General features: G+C 42.0%; 1 protein-coding gene across 6 annotated transcripts in view; it reads left to right on the forward strand.

The window, feature by feature from the left end:
• The window catches only part of LOC149545768 (Pentatricopeptide repeat (PPR) superfamily protein), a 242,033-nt gene that overhangs the window by 165,538 nt on the left and 51,978 nt on the right, over positions 1-24,517 (forward strand). For all 6 annotated transcript variants that reach the window (XM_089790817.1, XM_089790819.1, XM_089790815.1 and 3 more), the window contains one exon: positions 9,616-9,795. In XM_089790817.1, the coding sequence (XP_089646943.1) occupies positions 9,616-9,795 (180 nt within the window). The remainder of the gene's footprint in view (positions 1-9,615; positions 9,796-24,517) is intronic.

A 24,517-nucleotide genomic window follows, 5' to 3' on the forward strand; every position in this document is an offset into this window, starting at 1 on the left:
AATCACAATTCTTGGTTGTTTGTGAATGGATGTATTTGCCCTCATTCACAAGATTGTGCAAGTGACTGGAAGTTTGAGATGACCTTCTGAGATAACCCTGGCTAATTAAATCAATATTGATACTGATATTACACTAGAGAATTTTGTTAAGCACTTTAACTAAATAAACGAATCTGTGCTATTTTAGATTCGAATCTGATCTCAATACAAATGGAAAATAATCATGGCAAACACATAGAATAAGCAGTCTGTAATATTTTCTTCATTTATCAAAATATGAAACATTGACGTTACATTAGCAAAATATATAAGAAAGCATTTGGAACCTGAATAGATATGAATCGCCAAGGGTTTGCTTGGGGTGATAACGGGTCTTCAAAACCTTGTATCACTGCTACCGAATATCATGAACAATCGATCTTCACAGTAGATGGACCAAAAACTGGAGTAGGTATCGAGTCCCTGGAGATAAGCAACCCGTGAACAAAGTCGACGCCAATTTCTTTAATTGTGTCCGTTGGGATTAATCACAGACTTAGTTGGAAAAGAATCCTGAGAATGGTTGCTGATTTGTTTAGTAAATCGCCCAACCTCTGGAGTGATTGAGTTACTGAATCGTTCTAGTTCAGGCCCAAAAACCGCTTCCAAATGTCTTCACGAAAATTGCGAAATTTATCCACCTGATTTCCAACCTAGCGATATTCTCTTTGATACCAAATTAATCATAAAGGGGAACGCCGAAAATTAGTTGGCCCGCACTTATTTGCTTGAAGAAGAACGCTGCTTATATTTCTCTTTCTAAATTTAACCCCTCTGTCCTGAGGCATAAATCAAACTCTTATCTGATTTCGATCATTATTTCCCTCCTTGCTTTCACTGCGAATTTCTACAATCAAGCAATAGCTTGAAGGATGGCGATTTATTCTTCTCAGTAAATCGATAATGCTCAAATCTCTCTCTTGGCCTTAAGCCACAGATCTCAGCCCAGATGAAGTGACTGTAATATCACTTCTAGTATTGCAATAATTCGGATGATATTTCACATCCTCAAAATTGCTTACCCATGGAAGTTTTCGTTCCCAAGGATAATCTGAGAATTTGCAGTCCAAATGACTACAAATTGCTCCAAATGGAATAGAAGTCGAATCCACAAAACTACCTGTTCTAATGAGTGCTTCTTGTCCCCTTTTTATTCACTTCTTGAGAAGTCGCTGGAAACTTCCAGAACAACTTATTATAATAACTTATTATAATGTATTTATTTATTAATTAACTTTATAAAATTAAATAAATAACTTTATAAAGTTAAAGTACAATCTCAATTCGGCATTAAACAAGTAGGCCCCACTTACTGGATAATAGCTTCTTGAGAGCAAGAATGTAATCATCGGTCAACTGAATGACTCTCTTTCCAAACTCATTTGCCTACGAGAGTCAATGATAGGCAAACTCCTCGGTAGAAGTCATGTTGCTAGAAAAGGGACATGACAGTTCGCCCTTCCTGAAATTGCTTGCCCTCAAGCAATCTCAATGCTGGATGCTGCAAAATTGTTTCATTTTCCCAAGTGGCATCTTCAACTGGTAGATCTTTCCATTTAACCAAATACTCTCTAATTACCCTTCCGCGGAGCTGTTTTTCCCTACTTTCCAAAATGAATTCCGGCACTAAGATTAGTTTCCCTTCATCATCCAAAGGGGGTAATACTGTAGAAGGTACCACATTCTGTCCCAGCGCCTTTTGGAGGCGCGACACATGGAACACATTATACACTTTGCTATCTGTTGGAAGCTCAAGCTCATAAGCTAATTCCCCTATTCGTCTAGTGATCTTGAAAGGCCCATAATATCTAGGCTTAAGCTTTTCCGACCCACTTCTTTTAAGAGTAGATTGCCGAAAGGGCTAAAGCATGAGGTAAACCATGTCACCAACCTCAAAGCTTCTCTCAGTTCTTTTCTGATTTGCATATTTCTTATATTGATTCTGTGCCCGAGCGATGTTATCCCAAAGAGTTCTAATAATGTCTTTACTCTCTTGAATCAAATCCCCGGCACATGGAACCCGGATATCCCCCATCAGCAAGTCAACAAAGCTTGGTGCATCATACCCATATAATGCTCGGAAAGGTGTCATCTGAATTGACATGTGAAAAGTGGTATTGTAGCAATATTCACATAGATAAATCCATCTTACCCATACCTTCTGTTGATCAGCCACGTAATTCCTCAGGTAGCCTTCCACCCACTTGTTTACTATCTCCGTCTGTCCATCAGTCTGCGGGTGATAGCTAGTACTAGGTGTGAGCTCAGTGCCACATAATCGAAACACCTCCTTCCAAAAATGACTCAAGAATCTGTTATCCCTGTCACTGACAATACTACGGGGTATCCCATGTAACCTGAGAACCTCTCTGAAGAATACCTCAACTACCTGTACCGCTGTATAAGTCGTGGTGATGGGAAAGAAATGAGCATATTTCGTTAGTCTATCCACCACCACATAAATGCAATCGCGTCCCTGAGCCTTGGGCAATCCTGTAATGAAATTCATGGATATGCATTCCCACTTCCGTTTCGGGATGGGAAGTGGCTGTAAGAGCCCTACTGGAAAGGTGTACTCCTGTTTATTCTGTTGACAAACAGAACACTCACGAACGTATTGCAATACATCCTTCTTGAGTCCTTTCCATGTAAACCGTTCCCGCACCTGTCTATATGTTTTAAAGTACCCGGGATGACCAGCTATGGGTGAATCATGAATGAAGAGCCCGCATAATAGACCGTTTCACCTTCGATCCTGGGACTAAAAAGATCTTGCTTTTGTAAATGATCAAGTCGTCCACAAGTGTATACCTAGTGTCAACAATTGTCCCATCAACTATCCCAGATGCCCAAGAGTCCCTAACATATTTTGCAACAATCAAATGCTTCCAATCCTCAGAGATCTCAATCATCGTATTAAGATGTGGCCTGCGTGACAAGGCGTCTGCTACAACATTCTGAGTGCCTTTAACGTACGATATATCGAAGTCATATGCCTACAGCTTACTCACCCATTTTTGCTATCTATCATTGAGATCTCTCTGCCCAAGAAAATGTCTCAAACTGTTGTGGTCAGTTTTTATACAAAACTTACCACTTACTAAATACTGCCTGAACTTAGCTAAAGCATGCATGATAGCTAACATCACCTTATCATAAATGCTGAATGATTTCTCTGGCCCACGGAGTTTCCTACTTTCATATGCAATAGGGTGTTTGTCCTGCATCAAAACAGCCCCAATACCATCTCCTGAAGCATCACATTGAAGTTCAAATGGTTTTGAGAAATCGGGCAATGCTAGTACCGGGCATGAAGTCATGATCTCCTTAAATCTATCAAAACAAGCTTGTGCTTTTGCTGTCCAAACAAAAGCTCCCCTTTTGAGCAAATCTGTCATAGGAGCCGCATGTCGCAAATATCCACAAACAAATCTGCGATAGAAGCCACATAAACCAAGGAATCCTCTCAACTGGGTTAGGTCCTTAGGAATAGGCCACTCCACAATAGCACGAATCTTATCAGGATCCATCCGTACTCCTTCTCTACTGATAATATGACCTAAGTACAATAACTCAGTCATCCCCAGATCACATTTGGACTCTTTGGCATACAAGGACTTTGCCTGCAAGGTATTCAATACTGTCTCTAAATGCTCCATATGCTTACGCCATGTTCGACTGTATACCAAGATATCGTCAAAGAAAACCAACACAAATTTCCTCAGCTGATGATGGAAGACCTTATTCATGGTGGATTGGAAAGTAGCTAGTGCATTGGTCAACCCGAATGGCATCACTACAAACTCAAAGTGTCCACAATAACATCTGAAGGCAGTCTTCTCTATGTCTTGTTCTCTGACTCTAATCTGGTGGTAACCCGATCTCAAGTCTATCTTACTGAAGTAGCATGCCCCATGTAGTTCATCTATCAGCTCATCAATCCGTGGAATAGGATATCTATTTTTAATGGTCTTCTTATTCAACATTCTATAATCAATGCACATCCGTAGAGAACCATCTTTCTTTTTTACCAAAACTACTGAAGAAGCAAAAGGAGACTTACTAGGTCTAATGTGTCCCATTGCGAGAAGCTCCTTGATGGTTTTCTCTATTTCATCTTTGAGCCTCTTTGGATGCCTGTATGGAGTGATCATAACTAGTTTAGCACCCTCTTCTAATTCGATGATGTGTTCAATCCCTCTGTCAGGTGGTGTACCAGGTGGAATATCACTAAATACCTTACTATACTTTTCCCTCAATATCTGGATATCTGGATGATATTCTGTCTTTTGTTGTTCCTCCTTTGTGGGCATGAGAGTACACGTGGCTGCCCATTCAATATCATTATGCCTCACCAATCTTTCCAAACGCCTGAGAGAAATGGTTCGGATGTCACTATTTCTGATAGCTCTCAACACATGCTGCCTCCCATTTACCTCAAACTTGATCTCCATGTCCTTGAGACGGAAAGTGACTTCGCCCAATAAACGTAACCATGCCATACCCAAAACGATATCCAAGTCGCCCATATTGACCACATGGTAATCTGCTTTAAACTCATAATTATTCAGACGTAAAGGCATATCTCTGACCATTCTATTGCACTTAAGAGTGTATCCATTGGCAACCTGTACTTGGAGACCCTCAAACTCCTCTGTCTTAATTCCACGTCGCTCAACCAATCGTGCATCAATGAAGTGTGTGGCGCCTGTATCAACCAATGTGATCACCTTCTGTCCAGCTAGAACACCACGTAACCTAAAAGATCCCTCCTGCTGAATACTAGACAAACGCCCCTGCTGTAAATGTAGCTCAATTTCTTCCTTTTGTTCTGAATTTCCTGTTTCTCCTTCAGGTTCTGAATTACTGTGATCATCCTCATTTGCCGTACTGTCAGAATCTGATCCTTCGTAATATGCCCACATAACTCTGTTGGCTTTTCCTTTAGGTCTCAAAGGACAATCATGATCTTTGTCATATGGACCTTTGCAATAGAAGCATAGTTTCTTTCTGCGCAAATCGTTTAATGCTTCTGCATCCAGGGGTGTAGTAGATTTTCCTTTGGTATTAATACTCTTCCCTTTATTCTTATCAAACTTCTTATTGTCTTTGAAAGAAGTAGTATTTCTAGAAGTGAACCTGCTAGCAGGTGCTGTAAGCTCCATACTCCGTGCCTTCCTCATAGCCTTCTGGAGTGTTGGTGGATCAAATGCCTTAATCCACCCCTTGAGGGGTTCAGACAATCCTTCTGTGAATAGAATAACCAGCCGTCTCTCAGACACATCCTGTACCATAACTGACAACCTCTAAAATTCACTAATATAGGCCTCCAAGTTGCCAGACTGTCTCAACTGTGCAAGGTTGCGAAAATAAATCTCTGGATCCTTCTTATCAAAACGCTCAACCAATCTATCCACAAAGTCCTGGTAGGATGTCACCTGATTGTGCGGCAAAGTAACCATCCCTTGTGACCACCAGTCATGAGTTGTGCCTTCCAAATGCAAGGTGGCGTACCTGATGGCATCGATCTCAGACATAGGCCTTAATGCTAGGAAGGTATCCAACTTATGAACCCAAGCTTGCGTTGTCATTTGACCACTACCATCGAAAGATGGTAAAGTGAGTTTGCTAACAGCTCACTGCAACTCACTATCATGTCCTCCTTTAGACCTCCTATTCTGACGGCTGCTCCTCATATGCTCTCTCCTTTGGTTCAGATAGCGATCAAAGTTCAATAGTTCATGCACATGCGGGGGTAATGCTTTCCATTCAGCAGTAGCAGCTCTGAGATCATCCTGAAAATCATCTGGCAATTCATCTTCCCCTATCTCCTGAGCCTCCTCCCTTAGGAAAGTGGGTCGAGTAGGCCTATTTGCTGTCCATGATCTGCGCCTATGAGCACCCTGTGAGCCTGCCACACTTCTATTATCATGATCAGGTGTACCTCTACCTTGCTCCTGAATCCTGGGCTGAACAACTCTCCCCATTATGGTAGTCAAAGCTTGTAGTGACTGAGCTATTTCCTGCTGTCCGGTAGTCATGATTCTGTAAAACTCTCTTGTTTCATCGTCATCAACTCTGGGAAATCTGGGTGGACTCTGTGACTGTCTTTCACCCATATCTCTGCCCCTAAGTATTGTTCTTTTGCAAATATATTATCTGGAATATGGTTGCATAAAAATATTCTACCCAACAGGATGGCAGGAATATTGCTCTGATACCACTGAGATGACCTTCTGAGATAAGCCTTGCTAATTAAATCAATATTGATACTGATATTACACTAGAGAATTTTGTTAAGCACTTTAACTAAATAAACGAATTTGTGCTATTTTAGATTCGAATCTGATCTCAATACAAATGGAAAATAATCATGGCAAACACAGAATAAGCAATCTGTAATATTTTCTTCATTTATCAAAATATGAGACACTGACATTACATTAGCAAAATATATAAGAAATCGTTTGGAACCTGAATAGATATGAATCGCCAAGGGTTTGCTTGGGGTGATAATGGGTCTTCAGAACCTTGTATCACTGCTACCGAATATCATGAACAATTGATCTTCACAGTAGATGGACCAAAAACTGGAGTAGGTATCGAGTCCCTGGAGATAAGCAACCCGTGAACAAAGTCGACGCCAATATCTTTAATTGTGTCCGCCGGGATTAATCACAGACTTAGTTGGAAAAGAATCTTGAGAATGGTTGCTGATTTGTTTAGTAAATCGCCCAACCTCTGGAGTGATTGAGTTACTGAATCGTTCTAGTTCAAGCCCAAAAACCGATTCCAAATGTCTTCACGAAAATTGCGAAATTTATCCACCCGATTTCCAACCTAGCGATATTCTCTTTGATATCAAATTAATCATAAAGAGGAACGCCGAAAATCAGTTGGCCCGCACTTATTTGCTTGAAGAAGAACGCTGCTTATATTTCTCTTTCTGGATTTAACCCCTCTGTCCTGAGGCGTAAATCAGACTCTTATCTGATTTCGATCGTTATTTCCCTCCTTGCTTTCACTGCGAATTTCTGCAATCAAGAAATAGCTTGAAGGATGGCGATTTATTCTTCTCAATAAATCGATAATGCTCAAATCTCTCTCTTGGCCTTAAGCCACAGATTTCAGCCCAGATGAAGTGATTGTAATATCACTTCTAGTATTGCAATAATTCGGATGATATTTCACATCCTCAAAATTTCTTACCCATGGAAGTTTTCGTTCCCAAGGATAATCTGAGAATTTGCAGTCCAAATGACTACAAATTGCTCCAAATGGAATAGAAGTCGAATCCACAAAACTACCTGTTCTAACGAGTGCCTCTTGTCCCCTTTTTATTCACTTCTTGAGAAGTCGCTGGAAACTTCCAGAACAACCTATTATAATAACTTATTATAATGTATTTATTTATTAATTAACTTTATAAAATTAAATAAATAACTTTATAAAGTTAAAGTACAATCTCAATTCGGCATTAAACAAGTAGGCCCCACTTATTGGATAATAGCTTCCTGAGAGCAAGAATGTAATCATCTGTCAACTGAATGACTCTCTTTCCAAACTCATTTGCCTACGAGAGTCAATGATAGGCAAACTCCCCGGTAGAAGTCATGTTGCTAGAAAGGGGACATGACAAAGTTTTTCCCCTAGTTAAGAGTTGGTGATTATGATTGGATGTGTTTGACCTCAAATATAATTATTGTAATAGATGTGCATGTCCTTGTTCATATCTTCGATTTCGGATAAACGCGTTCATCTCTAAACTGTTGTATGATCTTGGATGGATGTGTTAGTTCCTATCCTTGGTTATGTAGCTAGATTTGTTTGCTCCTTTCCTTGGATGCAAGTACAGTAAGCATAGTGAGGCTAGTTTAGCTATTGCTTGCGATGTGTAGATGTTTATGTCCTCAATCTTATGTCGAACTGCTGTATGTGTTTGTCAAGTATTCTTGGTCAGCTTATCCACATTTGGATAATAATGCGATTTGGGGGACGGGGATGTTGGGAATATTAGATCATTTCCATAGTAAAATAAGTATTAATTAGAGTGTTTGGTTGAGCTATTAAAAATTTAAAACAACTCTTGAATATAGTGGCTGTAGAAGGTAGAGCAGCCTTCCTATAACCATGGGATCTGAAATATCTTGTAAATATGTTATATGTTATATTGAACAGAATAGATGGAAATAAAGAAGCTCACATTATTTTTCTGTGCATAATCTTGTGCAAGCTTCTGTAACCCGGTCCTTAATTCTTTCCAATACTTGTACATGTGAAATTCAAAAGCTAAAACAGGTATTAGTACAGCTTGAGTTGCCCTCATGATGACGGTTCATATACAAACAAAACTAGGGTATTTACACAAATCTTATATAAAATAAATGGGAAATCAATTTCATCTTAGGACCTCACAAGGAGGATTTCATTTATTTAATGTTGATCTCTACTAAGCTTTTATTTATGGGATAATGATATCAAGTTTTTACAGATGTTAAAGTGCTATGCTTCAATATTAGCAATGAGGTGGATAGACAACAGTAAACATCAACATGTTTTACAGTCTGGTATGCAAATCTCTTTTCATTTTTACTTACAGAAACATTATTCTTTTAGTTTGTGGGGATATAGAGCATATTTGTTGTGAACAGCCCCTTCTTTTAGAGGTTTCTCCTATCTTTCTTTTGCTCTTTCCTGTTTTCAGGTTATCATAGGTCCACAAATGTATACCCATGTAACCTGCTATTTGTAAGTATTGTTTTATTGTGCAATAAAGTGTCATAATTTTTATCGTGCCCATAACAAGCAGCTAAAAATATATGAAATTAATTTTTTGCTCCTAAGTGGACATTCCTATTTTCAGGTTATCACAGGTTCATAAATGTATACCCATTTAACCTTCTATTTGTTAATTGTCATCATATTTATTGTGCCCATAACACTCAACCAAAAACATATGAAATTGAATTATAATCAGACCATATTTGTTATGAACATGCAGTCAATTAATAGCAAGTTTTACATGTCATGAAAAATTGATAATTGCTAACTTACCCCATACCAGGACCCCAAACAAGAAAGATTTCATCAGTTGATGAATTTAAGAAGCTGAAATGGTTTATATGTTGACTTTGTACTTTGTAGTATTGTACAACTGTCACCATCTAGTTATTATTTATGCACCATGAAGTAGGCTATGTGCAATTCAATGTAATGAGTGAGATGAATATAAACGACATTCTATTTTTGACAATTCATGGGGCGAACTCTTTATTTCTTTTCTCTCCATATCTCTATGTTATAGAAATGTGCTGTTAATTTTTGTAAATTTTTTGTCTTCTTTCCTACTTTTTTATATTTTAAAAAACATGCTTTTTAAAAGAAAAAAATCTTAATACTTTTTTGTTTGCTGATTTCTTCCCCTAATGATTTTTTCTGCAATGGTTAAAAGAATTGAGTCCCCTAAACATGCAACAGAATGAGAGTTTAGCTTGTAGGTTATGTTTACATTCAAATTGGTTTATGTAGTAAGCAAAAAGTTATGGCATGTGTCAATAAATAGGTGTGTATCTGCAGGGCTGAATTCGATAGGATAGTCAAATCTCTGGAAAAGATTTGGCGAGACAGTTCTTATCTTTTGAAGGGAGAGACTGTAGAACCAACTGTTCAACAGATGCAGATGCGGGTTGGGATAAGGCCAAGTCTAAGTGATTGCTTAGATGGCATAAAAGCTATTTATGATATGCATCTTTCCGAGTATGGCTTTCCCCACAATTTGTTTTTTCTTCTTTGATCTGAATGGATCTTTCAAATTTATTGTACATATAAATATTGTTTTGCTTTTATGGGTATGCACAGCATGGGGGAAAAAGTTAAGGGTGGTGAGAAAAAAAAATTACAATTTCACAGCTTGGAATATCTTTGGAACACACTAATCTGGACAAAAAGCAAACTGTAAATAAATAGAGATTTTAAAGGGAAATTTAGATTTATTATTACATCACTATAAACTTGAAGTTACTATTTAATGTTTCCTGTGACATAAAATTTGCTTCAAATGACTCCAAATTTCTCATGCTTACTGGATATATTTCAGAAATATTTGTTGTCAATGTCAATAGTATCAATCGTGGATGCAGGATGCTTTAAAACTCCTAAAACATCATCGCAGGTTTATGATTAGCAACACAAGTATAGTGGTCAGGTATGCAATCTGTTTCAAATAGAGAGAAAGTGGGATATCGTGAACAATGTATACAAAAACAAGACATCAGAGAAGAATGAAATTATCATTAAAACCCGAATATGCCTCCAGGCAGTATCATCCCTTCCATTGTTGATGACTGTCTGATATGCACTTGCTGTAGCGATGGATTCAATTGGAAGTAGTGATTGCAACGAGTCTGTTTTAGAATGACACCAGAGTGATGTAATATCCCTTGCAATTCTGAATTCAAATTTTGTGATTTCTTGACTTGAGAATTTCGTCTAACACTTTGCACGCAAGAAATATATTGCTGATGTAATTTCCGATTCTTCCTCAATGCCAAACTTAAATTGAAAACAATAGATGCACTTGCAAAAACTTCAAAATATCTAACAATGAAGATGCAAATGTTTCAGCCTTTTTTTAGTGTAGAAGCATTGGATAAGATGAGAAAATATGTATCTACAACAATATTACATTAGAACAAACACCTCTCATGCAAACTTTAATAATATTCTAACCCTTATTAAATGACAGCACACTGATATAAAAATCTGATATAAATCAGATTACAATGCTTCCGCAACTGATTACTAAATCCTTGCAAATGCCCTAGAGATATTCAATGCTAGCTTCAGAACAATGCAAAATATAAATGGACGGGGACCTGGAAATCACCCAAATTATCTAGATGTTACTGTAGCATTGGTACTGTAGCAAGATCACTATAGCACCAACACTGTAGCAGCGACACTGTAGTCATGACATTGCTCACCTTCAGCCGTGGGAAAATCTCCCAGACCCTTCCAAAAACATTGCCCAAATATCCCAGCACTACTGCAATATATATGAAAAAATATCGGACTTATTTCTTCAATCTTACTCCAAGAATTTGACCTTAGGCCACAAACTTGGCACAATGAAAAAACTGATTTGTCTTCTCCAATAGCTGCAACCCTTTAGAATATTTTTCACCACTTTAGTTATGTGAATCAATTGGAGTGTTTGTTCCCATTGACCAATATAGAAAACTGCAGAAGCCCTTGACTCAACAAGTTATCAAGCAAAGTATATGGCAACACATTTGATATCTAAGAGACTTTCCTCCTTATTTATTCTTTTCCTCCATGAGGTTGGCCTCCCGCTAGAAGAAATAAAATAATATTTAATTTCACTTTCTAGAAGATTCACTATTTTTCTAACAATATATAATTGTACTTTAAACTTATTAAAATATAAGTAATATTAATTGCAAATAATATCATCGCCTATAGGAAGTTTTTGGTTGCTGGAAGTCTATGGCTGCAACAAGTCTGTAGCTGCAGCAAGTCCGTGGCTTCAAGAAGACTGTGGTAACAATATAAAACTACCCACGCAACCCTCTTCTAATGGTCTGATCGTGCAGCTCCTTTATTCCTGTTAATGCCAGCCTAATATTGTTGTTATTGTTCTTCCCTGTTAATGGATAGTGATGAATATGCCATGTTTTATGTTGGAGGTGAATAGGCTTTTGTTTGTTCACAATATTAAGTATAATGCAGACTATTTTATAGTTTACCAATATCATTGACAAATTTACCCAACTCTGTCTACAAGCACAGACCATTCCACTAACTGAAACGGTAATAACACCAGTACATTTGGAATTCATAACATGTGGCATGAATTGAACATAACACATTCAAATTAATAGTCATGTTACATGAGAAGAGAATACAATAACAGGTGGCTGACTTGGGTTGAAGCTCCACTCGATTCACAGTCCTGGAAGTGGCATGTAACCGAGTTCAATGTTGCCTCCGCTACTGTCACTCACCCCTCATTAACCTCCTTGTATTTTCAGACTCCTCTTTGTTAGCAGATTAGACTCACGTAGATTCAGATGGTTTCAATTCCTGATATCGTGAGTCCACTCCTCTGGATTTACAACATAACGCATCCAACTTACTGTGCTCTCTTAGGCCCGGTGGTCTACTATTCCCACGTAATTTCCCACCCCACACTCGTAGTCCTGCTTGTGATCACGACTAACCACTGCTACTCCATTTTTCTGTTGCCATCAAAGACTTCTGATGGTTGTGTATCATGTGTCATATCAGCACTGTCTTCTAGCTCCCATCTCAATGCTTTATTCCTAGTTCCTGTGATATGCACTTGGGCTAGGCATCACATAACTTCCACATATCCTCCTAGATGTATCATTACAACTGTGAGAAGGATGTTGATTCAAAGGGATTTCATCCTCCTAATCCACGTGACTTCTATTAGATTTAGTGATCTCTGATAGATAAAACTATTACAGTAGATATGAATAACAATAGATATTCTTACTTAAATCACTGCAGTGCAGAATTATTCTTCAAATGATGAATGATCTCGAATTGCTGAGATGCAGAATATCCTTCAATGTATATCACTGCTAATAGACTGTAGAATGAATATGGTGATAGTCCTACTTATCAATTGATGAGCTTAAGGGGCTTTCTAATGAATGGTTCATAAGGCACAACACTTGGTGAAGGTTTTGCAAATGGGGTTGCAAGCTTTGGGTTTAACTATGGAGGAAACTCCGTAGTTAAGCGCGATCAGGCTGGAGTAGTACTGGGATGGGTGACCTCCCGGGAAGTCCCGGTGCTTCACCCCTGTGAGCATCACCTAGATCCAATGAGTGCTAAGTGTTTCATTTATACTCATGAGAGATGGATTCATGTTGAATCACTACTCATGAAACATGGGTCATCGAGTTTGACTCAAAATCACACAGTTAAATCCTGATATTCACATCACAATTTGACTAGCTGTGGAAATCATGTCCTACTTATCAATTGATGAGCTTAAGGGGCTTTCTAATGAATGGTTCATAAGGCACAACACTTGGTGAAGGTTTTGCAAATGGGGTTGCAAGCTTTGGGTTTAACTGTGGAGGAAACTCCGTAGTTAAGCGCGCTCAGGCTGGAGTAGTACTGGGATGGGTGACCTCCCAGGAAGTCCCGGTGCTTCACCCCTGTGAGCATCACCTAGATCCAATGAGTGCTAAGTGTTTCATTTATTCTCATGAGAGATGGATTCATGTTGAATCACTACTCATGAAACATGGGTCATCGAGTTTGACTCAAAATCACACAGTTAAATCCTGATATTCACATCACAATTTGACTAGCTGTGGAAATCATGTCCTACTTATCAATTGATGAGCTTAAGGGGCTTTCTAATGAATGGTTCATAAGGCACAACACTTGGTGAAGGTTTTGCAAATGGGGTTGCAAGCTTTGGGTTTAACTGTGGAGGAAACTCCGTAGTTAAGCGCGCTCAGGCTAGAGTAGTACTGGGATGGGTGACCTCCCGGGAAGTCCCGGTGCTTCACCCCTGTGAGCATCACCTAGATCCAATGAGTGCTAAGTGTTTCATTTATTCTCATGAGAGATGGATTCATGTTGAATCACTACTCATGAAACATGGGTCATCGAGTTTGACTCAAAATCACACAGTTAAATCCTGATATTCACATCACAATGGTGATAGTCTTCCAAATCAGATCGCAGAGGAGAATGCTGAGAATATATTCTGCAAGATTAATGTGTAGATCGTTGGGTTTGTGATGCCTTGGATCGATGACATTCCCATCGGTCTGCACTTGTTTATATAGATATGAAAAGGGTCATGCCTCTACGGAGGCACGACTAACTAATGTTAGTTAAACTAAACCAAGATGGCATATAATCTGAACATGTTAAGATGTTCGCCGATAATCTGAACATAATACTGCCTACTAATAATATTTTTAAACATATATTAAGACAATCACTTAAACATATATATATGTAAGTAACATCATGAATATTATCAGATGAACCTGTTACAGATTTGCATATGTCTAATATACAAAAATTGCATAAGATGATTACTTCTACTGATGCTAAACATTAACACTCCCTCTTAGCAAGGGAAAAGTAATACACCTTTGTTTACCGTATAGGTTGATTAAGAATTGCACACAGATAATGAACACGAACACGAACAACAAAACTCTTCTTCTTATTATTCGCATAAGCCAAACAGTACATTATGCTTCAATGATGATCCTTTACAATAATCCCAAAGGCTATAAATACTTTCCCAAGAACTTTCCCGAAGGAGTCCGTCAGCCACATACATTATGTCTGCTACAAACTATTTACCCTTCGGCTACATAACAAGAACTTTCCCGAAGGGACCTGTTCGCTGATACAAGAACTTTTCCAAAGGGTCCTATCGGCTGATACACAATTTCTACCAACGACATCATCCTCCCCAAAAAGAAAAGTCGTCTCTTGGCGAGTAACAAAATTAGGAGACAACCCACAAACAATAAATGAAATACTAGAGAGGAGAAGGAGGTGTCCCAGAAGAGTGCTGCTGACGACGTAACTCATACACCTGGTCTGTCCAGATGCGCAGATCTGTCTGAATCTGTGAATTAACCTCGACGGCCTCCTTCAATAGAAGCGCAACATCCATAGCTTGTCTCCTGGCCAACTGCAGCTCATGCTCCGCCGCATCTTTATCCCAGATAGCCGCATCCTTATCCTGTACAACTGCTGCCATATCCTTCAATAGTGCTGCCCATGCTGCCTGCTGGTCGGCCAAGTCAACGGCTAACTTTTCTCTTGCCTCTTTCTCAACCGTTAGGGATCTCTGAGCTACAACACTGTGCACTGCCCTATCCGCCTCCGCGCGCTGCCGAGCATAGTAAACCTCTTTGTACAATCCTACGATCTCATGTGCCAGCTTCATCAACGGAGTGTCACTTGGTCCCAACTCTGGCTTAGTGGCCCAATCTGCCAACATCTCTAGTGTCTCAACCGCCAGCCAACCTCTATCCACAAAACAAGTTTGAAATCGCTGAGGAAAAACCCCACGAATATACGCTCGAATCAAATGCCATTCCCTCCATCGAGTCAAAGCCTGGATCGCCACATCATGGCCCTTCTTCAACGTAGACTTCATAGTCCTAAGGTAGTCTTTGCACCTGTCCTCATCCGACCTGTAATTCTCCTTGGCGAAGCCTTCCAATGAACATTCCGTATGACTGTTCGCCTCATCATCAAGGGAACCCATGCCCACAGCCGGTGCGGCCTCCTCTGCTGACGGCGCAACCAAGGCCTGGGGCATTCCCTGCTCCTGAGGCTGAGGCTCTGGTACTGCAGGTGCTACTCCGGAATAGCTGGGAGATTGAATGGACGGGCCACGCCTGTCAGGAACAAGTTAGGACAGTTGCCTCAGAAAAACACTAGCTTTATCCATCACCTCTAGTTTTTCGAACTGCGCTGGGTCCGTACACTCCTGCATTCCTCCGTCTGGTACGTTCTCTATTGGAAGTTCCTGAACTTCTGCTGACTGTGCTACGGTAACAACTGCTGCTGGCTGAATTATAGCAGGTGCCACAGGTGCTGCTACCGGAAGTGCTTCAGCAGAGGCTGAAGAAGTCTCTCGGGTGATGGGTGCTGTCAGGTGGGCAAAGCCTACAGCAAATCCAACTCCCAGCCGGATAGGAGAAGGCCATATCTCGTGTTGCCAGAATGCGACTAGTGTGACTACCTGGTGGGATCCACCAGTCATCAATATTGGTTGCCGTGTCTGTCCAAACCCAGGAATGTGAGCCATGTATAGACCTCTTGGCACCAACTCGGAAGTCACAGGAACTGTAGCATGCAAAAATAGCAAGAGGGTAGACGTGATAATCTGAACCTCCTCATCATCCTCGCCTTCCCCTTCTTCCTCCACACTGTCCTGCTCAGAAGATGTCTCCTGTAGGCCGCTGTCCGTATCACTTGCCATGTCCATCCGAGGCCTCTTTTGGCCTACAGAACCCTTCTGCCCAGTGGTTGTGTCCAAGTGCTTCCACTGCATGATAGGAGGTTCTCCCAGAGCAAGTGGTCCAGGCTTTGCCTCTAACTCATCCATTGGAATCATCCGTGCTGCTGCATCAAGGAAGAGACCAATCGCGTAATGGGTGTCAGCCGACTGGATGGTCCCAGCGGTGTTTCTGTAGCCGACGGAATGATTGTCGTCGGTGTTTTGCATTTTGTAGCCGACGGGTAAATAGTTTGTAGCGGACATAATGTTTGTGGCCGACGGGCTCCTTTGGAAAAGTTCGGCGGATAGTATTTATATCCCATCTGGGATCATTGTAAATCATCTTCTATTATTATTGATTTTATGAAGCATAATGTATGTCTGGCATATGCGAATATAATTTTGCTATTCTGTTCCATTGTCTGTATGCGTTGATTTCTTTACCATGGTGTCAACCGATTGGATGGTCCCGACGGTGTTTCTGTAGCCGACAGAATGATTGTCGTCGGTGTTTTGTATTTTGTAGCCGACGGGTAAATAGTTTGTAGCAGACATAATGTTTGTGGCCGACGGGCTCCTTCGGGAAGGTTCGGCGGATAGTATTTATATCCCATCTGGGATCATTGTAAATCATCTTCTATTATTATTGATCTTATGAAGCATAATGTATGTGTGGCATATGCGAATATAATTTTGCTATTCTGTTCTATTGTCTGTATGCGTTGATTTCTTTATTAGTACGGTAAACATTTGGCGCCGTTGCCTTATGAACCTGGAAGGTGGGAGGAATGAAGATTAATGCCAAATCAACTTAACAAGGATTGGAATAAGGTCAACGGAAAAGATGGAATCCGTACTACGCAAGAGAATTTAATTTTGGCACAGCAAGCCGAACGTCGACGGAGATTTCAGAAGAGTGCCGATGGAAATCGGAGCACGGAAGATTTGTTGGAGGAAACTCGGCAGCGGGTGGAATTGGTGGAAGAAGCACGGGAGGAGTTTTTAAATTTGTGTTCGCTGAGGGAAGAGAATCCAGACAGAAGAGCATCGACTCACACGGCTCGGAGTGCCGACAGAGCAAGAGCGTGGAGTGAACTCCTCGTCCGGGATATACTTCCGCAGGGGACAACTTCAGAACACCCTTCTTCACCAAGGTTCGCAGTTGTTGAGTCTGACGGTGTGGGAGAACAGTTCGTCGGTGTAGGAGTGCAGTCCACTGGTGTGGGAGAGCAGTTTGCAGGTGTGGGAGTGTAGACCGCCGGTGTGGGAGTGCAATCCGCCGATGTGGGAGAGCAGTCCGCCGATGTGGGAGTGTTGTCTGCCAGTGTGAGAAAGCAATCCGCCGGTGTGGGAGTGCAGACCGTCAGTGTGGGAGACCAGTCCGCCGGTGTGGGAGTACAGATTGTCAATGTGGGAGTGCAGACCGCCAGTGTGGGAGTGAAGAGCGCCAGTGTTGCAGGACCGAGCAATGCCTATTTACAGAAACCAATTGTGATGGCGGGACCAAAAGAGAAACTGCCGAAGTTCAATGGCGATGGTACGGCCGATCCCATTCGATATTGCAAAACATGTGAAACGATCTGGAAGGCAAATGGGATAATTGATGAAGACAACTGGATGAGGCAATTTTTGACCACCCTACGAGGCGTAGCAATTGATTGGTTCACTGATACAGATCCACAAAAGCTAAATAGTTGGGATAACATTAAAAAGGAGTTTCTGGCAGAATTTAAACTGTTGCAGGATGATAATGAAATTGTAGCAGAGATATTCAATACTAAGCAGGGGAAGAACGAAACCGTCCGTGTTTACGATAGGAAATTAAAAGACTTGATAAACAAAATGGAAAGTAAGCCAGCAGATGGACTTCAGAAAAGATGGTTCGTGGAAGGCCTACGCTCGAAGTTGCGGAGGAAAATGAAAATTGTGCCACCGTCGTCATACACGGAAGCTTATAACAGAGCATTGGACCTCGAAAGTGAGTAGAAAACAAAGAAGAAGAACACTAGCTCATTTGATTCTGATGACGACAAACCTGTCGGAGAAGATAGCAGCGACGATGAAGGCAATAGCAAGAAGGTTCGCGCCTTACAGAAGGACATGATCTGCATGATGGAGTTTAAAAACATGCAGAAGGAGACAAAGAGCAGTGAGCTATGGTGCACGGAGTGTAAGACCAACGGTCATACTAAAGGATCGTGTCCAAAGAACCAATTCTGCCACATTTGTCAGATCATGGGCCATTCGACAAAAGAGTGCCCCTTTAACATGAAGACAAGAGGATCTCTGCAGGTGCTTCTTACACAGGAGGCTTCCCCGTCAGGCAGTAGCGGAAATACGAATAGCGCAAGTGCCACATCCGGAGGATACAGGAATAACAGAGGGCAAAATAACAACAATGCGAACAATAACAATAATAATCAGAGCCGAAGTCGAACCCAGTATGATGCAAACGAACGGCCGATCGTTCAATGCCGAGCATGTAATTTGTGGGGTCATTTTGCACGGGATTGTACAACGGAAAACACACCGAAATTATTATGCAGATGATGCGGACCCAGCGATCACAAAGATTCCAAGTGTCTAAAGTCTGGAGTAAACTTGATCACTGTCGGCACGGATGTAGAGGAGGTTTTGGCAATTACACGAAGGCAAGCAGAGGAAAAGAGAAATTTGGGGGAAGTGTAGGCGGAAATTGCAAAGGCATCGTCGGCGGGGACATCTCAGTTGAAGGACATCATCGACACCTTGGCAAGGAACTTCGCAGAACAAAACATTGTACGACAGATCTTACAAACGGAGATACCGGTCAAGATAAGTGACCTCCTTCTCACAATGCCCTAGTTACGGATGGCCATTCTAAATCATACACCGTTTTCGAAAGCAACGAAGGACACAGGAAGGGACAGTAGAGAACTGACGACAACAGACCCAATGCTGCTGGCACTCACATCCGTATCCGGCGGTCGTCAAGATGGGGATTTTGGGAAATGTTTTGATAGACACAATTGTCGACGGAGGGTTCGGCGTGAATGTGTTGCCGGAGGATACTTGGAAGAAGTTGGAAAAGCCGACGCTGTGGCCACCTACATTCCAGTTGCTCACGCGGACCAGCACGAGATCAAACCATTAGAAACCTTGAGGGCGCAACTGGTAACCATTGGTACACAACCATTTTTATTGGATTTCATAGTCATTCCATTGAAAAGAAAAGGATATGATGCTATTTTGGGACGGGATTGGTTGGTGCAAGCAAAAGTAAAACATGATTGGAAACGAAATACCCTATCAATGGAGAGTGAAGGCAAAAGATTCATAATTGACCTGCACACACAAATGGTAGGTGAAGAGGCAGCATCGTCAGACTCAGAAAGTGAAGGCGACAGTGACAACAAAAGAAATGACCAAAGAAAGAGGAGAATGGAACCGAACGACGAAGGAGTATTGACACTAGAAGGAGGATCAAATGATGACGACCTAGACTCGGTGAATGGCCTTTACCACTGGCAGATAGAAGACTACGAATTGTTTCCAAGTTGTAATATGCTAAGGGTCGACGAAGGTGAGAAAAAAGAGGAAAATGAGTGTCTGAAAGAATTCAGAGCAGCGGAAGAAAGAAAGGCGGTTACACCTGAAGCTGAGGGAAAGAACATATAGTCCAAACCCAGAAAAAAGAAAGATCCCACCATTCGGTACATGGTGAATGAATCGCACAGGAGGAAAAGAACGCATTGCACCATAAAATTACTTGAAGGGTACTGACAACAAGGAAATAAGCTAGATGCGCGACCGCAGGCACAGTGGGCGACGGAGGTAACACAAAACAGACAAGGCGTGGCATGACAAACTCAGTAGGTTTCAGTCGGGGCAGTTGGTACTCAAGTACGACGGTCGGGATGAAATCAAACAGGAAAGGTTTAAGGCAAGATGGGTTGGACCATATCAGACCCGGGAGGTCGGCGACAATCGGGTGATAAAATTGGAGACATTGGACGAGCAAGAGGTGCCTCCGGTAGTCAAGGGATTTAAATTGCAAATATATGGTGCCAGGAAGACTCCGTCACTGTCACAGAATGGCCAGCTAACTCCGTTGTCATTGCAGAATGGTGACACTTGCAGGCAAAATTGAGGTGCTGTCTTTCTATTTTATTTTATCTTTGTCAAAAACACAAAAAAAAAAAAAAAAAAAAAAGAGGTTAAAAAATATTTTTAAAAAAAAAAGGGTCCCGTGGACATGTCCCGCAGGCAAATGTCCGCGGACAGTCCCCCGAGTAGCTCCCACGGACATGTCCGCGGACTGTCCTGCAGGTAGCTCCCATGGACATGTCCCGTGGGCAGATGTCTGCGGACTGTCCCTCGGGTAGCTCCTGCGGACATGTCCTGTGGACAGCTATCCGCAGACGTTTCCGCGGGTAGACTCCATGGGAGATTGCCCCGCGGGCAGCCGTTTGCGGGAGATTATCTGACGGCCATTCTCCTGCCCGCGGAAGCAATCCGTGGAGTTGTAAAACAAAAATCGCTCCCTTTTTTCCTGCTCTCTTCCATTATATCTACTACAAGTTTTATATGTTCTTCCGTGCGGGCGTTACACTATCCGCGGGCTGGTGTTTTGATTCCACTGCAGGTCCTGATATTGCATGAAATGGATTAATTTTGTTGGCCTCTTCTGCAGGGTAACGGGCAGAGGAAACTCCAAAAAAAAATAAAAATAAAGCGACAGATTCAAGTTGTTCGGAATGAGTAGCAGATGATGCCAAAGGGAAGGGGAAGCATCAGTGGCTGCCAGAAAGAGTGTAGAATCGGCAGAAAATAACAGAAATGGTGTGTCCATGCAATTTTGTGTGGGTTGCGAAGTGCTAATTTGGTCTTGGCAGCGAGGGGCGAGCGCGTTGCCCCCTGGACCCCCAGTCATTGCGGATATCAGTCGTGGGAGTCTGACCAGTTGAGAAGAGTTGAAGTTGCTACAGGCATGGACTTTCTGTGTACTAGAGGCACTGGGAGTAGGTGTTGGCCGGGAGGCTGTCTTGGTGGATGCATAGAGAGCTCGGGAGAAGTGGGTCATCCAGAAGACAGTACAGCGACACTTAGCTCAGTGGACCCAGTGTTGGAAGCAGAGAAAGCAGCACGGGTGGCTATCAAGGTCAACTTGAGGAGACAGTATTGTGTTAGCAGAGGCTATAGATGTAACGGGATGAATGTGGAAGTGATGTGACAAAAGCAGATTTTTCTTGTTGTAGTCACTCTGATAATGTATTTTGTTCGTTAATTTGTCTCAGATATTTTGTAATTGTCGTCCGGAGACGACTTCTCTTTTTGGGGGGGGGGGGGGGGGATGGTGTCAGCCGACTGGATGGTCCCGGCAGTGTTTCTGTAGCCGACAGAATGATTGTCATCAATGTTTTGTATTTTGTAGCCGATAGGTAAATAGTTTGTAGCGGACATAATGTTTGTGGCCGACGGGCTCCTTCGGGAAGGTTCGGCAGATAGTATTTATATCCCATCTGGGATCATTGTAAATCATCTTCTATTATTATTGATCTTATGAAGCATAATGTATGTTTGGCATATGCGAATATAATTCTGCTATTCTGTTCCATTGTCTGTATGCGTTGATTTCTTTACTAGTACGGTAAACAATGGGGCATATAGAAGGTCTTGTGCTGGAGAGTCATAAACTCATGCATCCGTTCAGCCAGCACAGACGCCCAATCGTACACTTTCCCAGTCATTATTCCGTTCATCATGGACACCTACGGAAATGAGATATCAAATGCCCTAGAGGATCCCGTGAGCCTACTCTTGACCAAGTCCATCAGACATCGCCATGGCCACTCCTGAATGTCGGTTTTCTTTAAACCCCTTCCCTTTGATGTCTCAGCTAATGCTGCCTGCTTTGCTTCAGTCAAATCTCCACATACTAATCTAATTAAAAATAGCTTTCCATCCTTAGGAATTTTCTTCGGCTGAACCTTTTTGCCCTGCAGCCCTGGAATGCCAAAAACATGTGTGAAATCAGCTGCCTTGAATGATACCACCAAGTTCCTACCTAGATACTGAAATGTGCTCCTTCGAGAGGCTCTGCCATATGTCTCAATCATGGCACGCAGATTCCCTTCATAATCTCGAATGCAAAAAATAGGCATCTCAATGGCCCATTCAACCTGTGCTCTTATGATGCTTGCTTCGAACATTCATTTCCTCCTTCGGCTTCTCTGTGTTCCTACGGACATTCATTTCCTTCTTTCTTACCTTCGTCGACTCTTAACATGTTACAGCTCGGAAAGAGTTCGTAGTCCTCTATCTGCCAGTGGTAAAGACCGTTCACTGAATCCAGATTGTCGTCTGTCAATCCTCCTTCCAACCGCAGGACTCCCTCCTAATCTGGTTCCATATTCTACCTCCTTTCATCCTCTTCTTCGGAATCTAACGATAGAGCTTCTTCCTCGAGATCGATGATGTACTTCCGCCCTTTGCTTTCAAGTGATAAAGTATTTTTCTTCCAATCGTGCTTCGCCTTGGCTTGTACCGGCCACCTCCGGCCCAGAATGGCATCATATCCTCTCCGCTTCAGTGGGATCATGAAGAAATCCAACAAGAATGGCTGTGTTCTAATCGTCACTGGTTGTGCTGTCAGGACTCCCAATGGCTTGATTCCATGTTGATCGGCTATTAGCAACTGGAATGTAGGCGGCCATAATGTCGGCTGTCCCAACCTTTTCCAGGTGTCTTCAGGCAACACATTGACACCGGACCCTCCGTCCACAATTGTTTTCGTCAATACAGACCCGAGAATTCCCATTTCGACAACTGTCGGATGGCGTCCGGATGAGAGGGCTAACAGCATCGGATCTTCTGTACTTGCACCACTTTCCTTCTCCTTTTTGTCTGCTGTACTTGCTCCACTTTCCTGCTCCCTTCCATGTTCTCTTGGTAGTTTAGCAACGAGAACAATGTTTGTGAGTGCCGATCGGAGCTGAGGCATAGTGAGCAACAGATCATTTATCCTGACGGGTATCTCAGCTTGCAATATTTGTCGTACAATGTTCCGTTCTGTGCAGTTCCATACAGAAGTACCAGGCGTGTCCTTCAGGCGTGTCGTTTCTACCTGCGTTGCTCTCTGGATCTCTACCTGTGCTTCCTCCAGTCTCTTGTTTTCCTCCATCGGATCGAGGTATAGCTTCACCTGCTTCCGAGTGATTGCCAAAACTTCTTCCTCGTCTGTCCCGACGTTAATCAAGTTTACTCCAAACTTCGGGCATTTAGCATCGTCATGATCGCCAAGTCCAGACCATCGGCATAGCAACTTCGGTGTGTTTGCCGTTGTACACTCTCGGGCGAAGTGATCCCACAAATTGCATGCGCGGCATTGAACTATCGGTCGACCATTGGCATCGTACTGGATTCGACTTCTCTCGCCATTATTGTTGTTGTTTTGACCGTGTTGATTGTTTCTATATCCTCCCAATGTGGCACCTTCCGTACTAGTGTTCCCGTTCCCTCCTGACGAGGATGCTTCCTATGTCAGGAACACTTGCTGCAGTGTTCTTGTTTTCAAATTGAAAGGGCATTCCTTTACTGAGTGTCCCATAATCTAGCAAATCTCACAAAATTGATCTTTTGGGCAAGATCCCTTCATATGGCCTTCTTTCTTGCACTCCGTACACCATAGGTCATTGCTCTTAGTCTCCTTGTTCATGTTTTTGAACTCTTTCATCATCCGAAGCATGTCCTTAAGAGAACGGACTTTCTTGCTACTGCTTTCATTGTCGCTGCTATCTTCTCCTGAAGGCTCATCGTCATCTGAATCAGATGAGCTGGTCTTCTTCTTCTTCTTTGTCTTCTATTCACTTTCAAAGTTCAATGCCCGATTGTATGCCTCAGTATATGTCGATGGTGGCACGATCTTCATCTTTTTCTGCAGCTTCGGGTGGAGGCCTTCAATGAACCATCTTTTCTGGAGCCCATCTGTCGACTTATTCTCCATTTTATTGATTAAGTCTTTCAACCTCGTAGCGAAGACCCGTACTGTTTCATTCTTCTTTTGCTTGGTATTGAATATCTCGGCGACGATTTCATTATCGTCACGCAACAGTTGAAATTCGGCCAGAAACTCCTTTTTAATGTTATTCCAACTGTCCAGCTTCTGCGGATCTGTACTAGTAAACCAGTCAATTGCCACGCCCCGTAGGGTGGCCGAAAATTGTCTCATCCAGTCGTCTTCATCAGTTATCCCATTTGCCCTCCAGATCATTTCACATGTTTTGCAATGTCGAATGGGATCGGTGGTACCATCGCCATCGAACTTCGACAGTTTCTCTTTTGGTCCTGCCATCATTAATAGATGTTGTGGGTTTTGTTGTGTACTTGGACTATTCTGCACTCCCGCGCTGTTTTGAACACCCGCACTGTTTTGAACACCTGCGTTGTTCTACACAC

The sequence above is a fragment of the Cupressus sempervirens genome, chromosome 7, assembly GCF_028749045.1.
Source record: "Cupressus sempervirens isolate cs-2001-9-10 chromosome 7, ASM2874904v1, whole genome shotgun sequence".
In the NCBI taxonomy this organism is placed as follows: domain Eukaryota; kingdom Viridiplantae; phylum Streptophyta; class Pinopsida; order Cupressales; family Cupressaceae; genus Cupressus; species Cupressus sempervirens.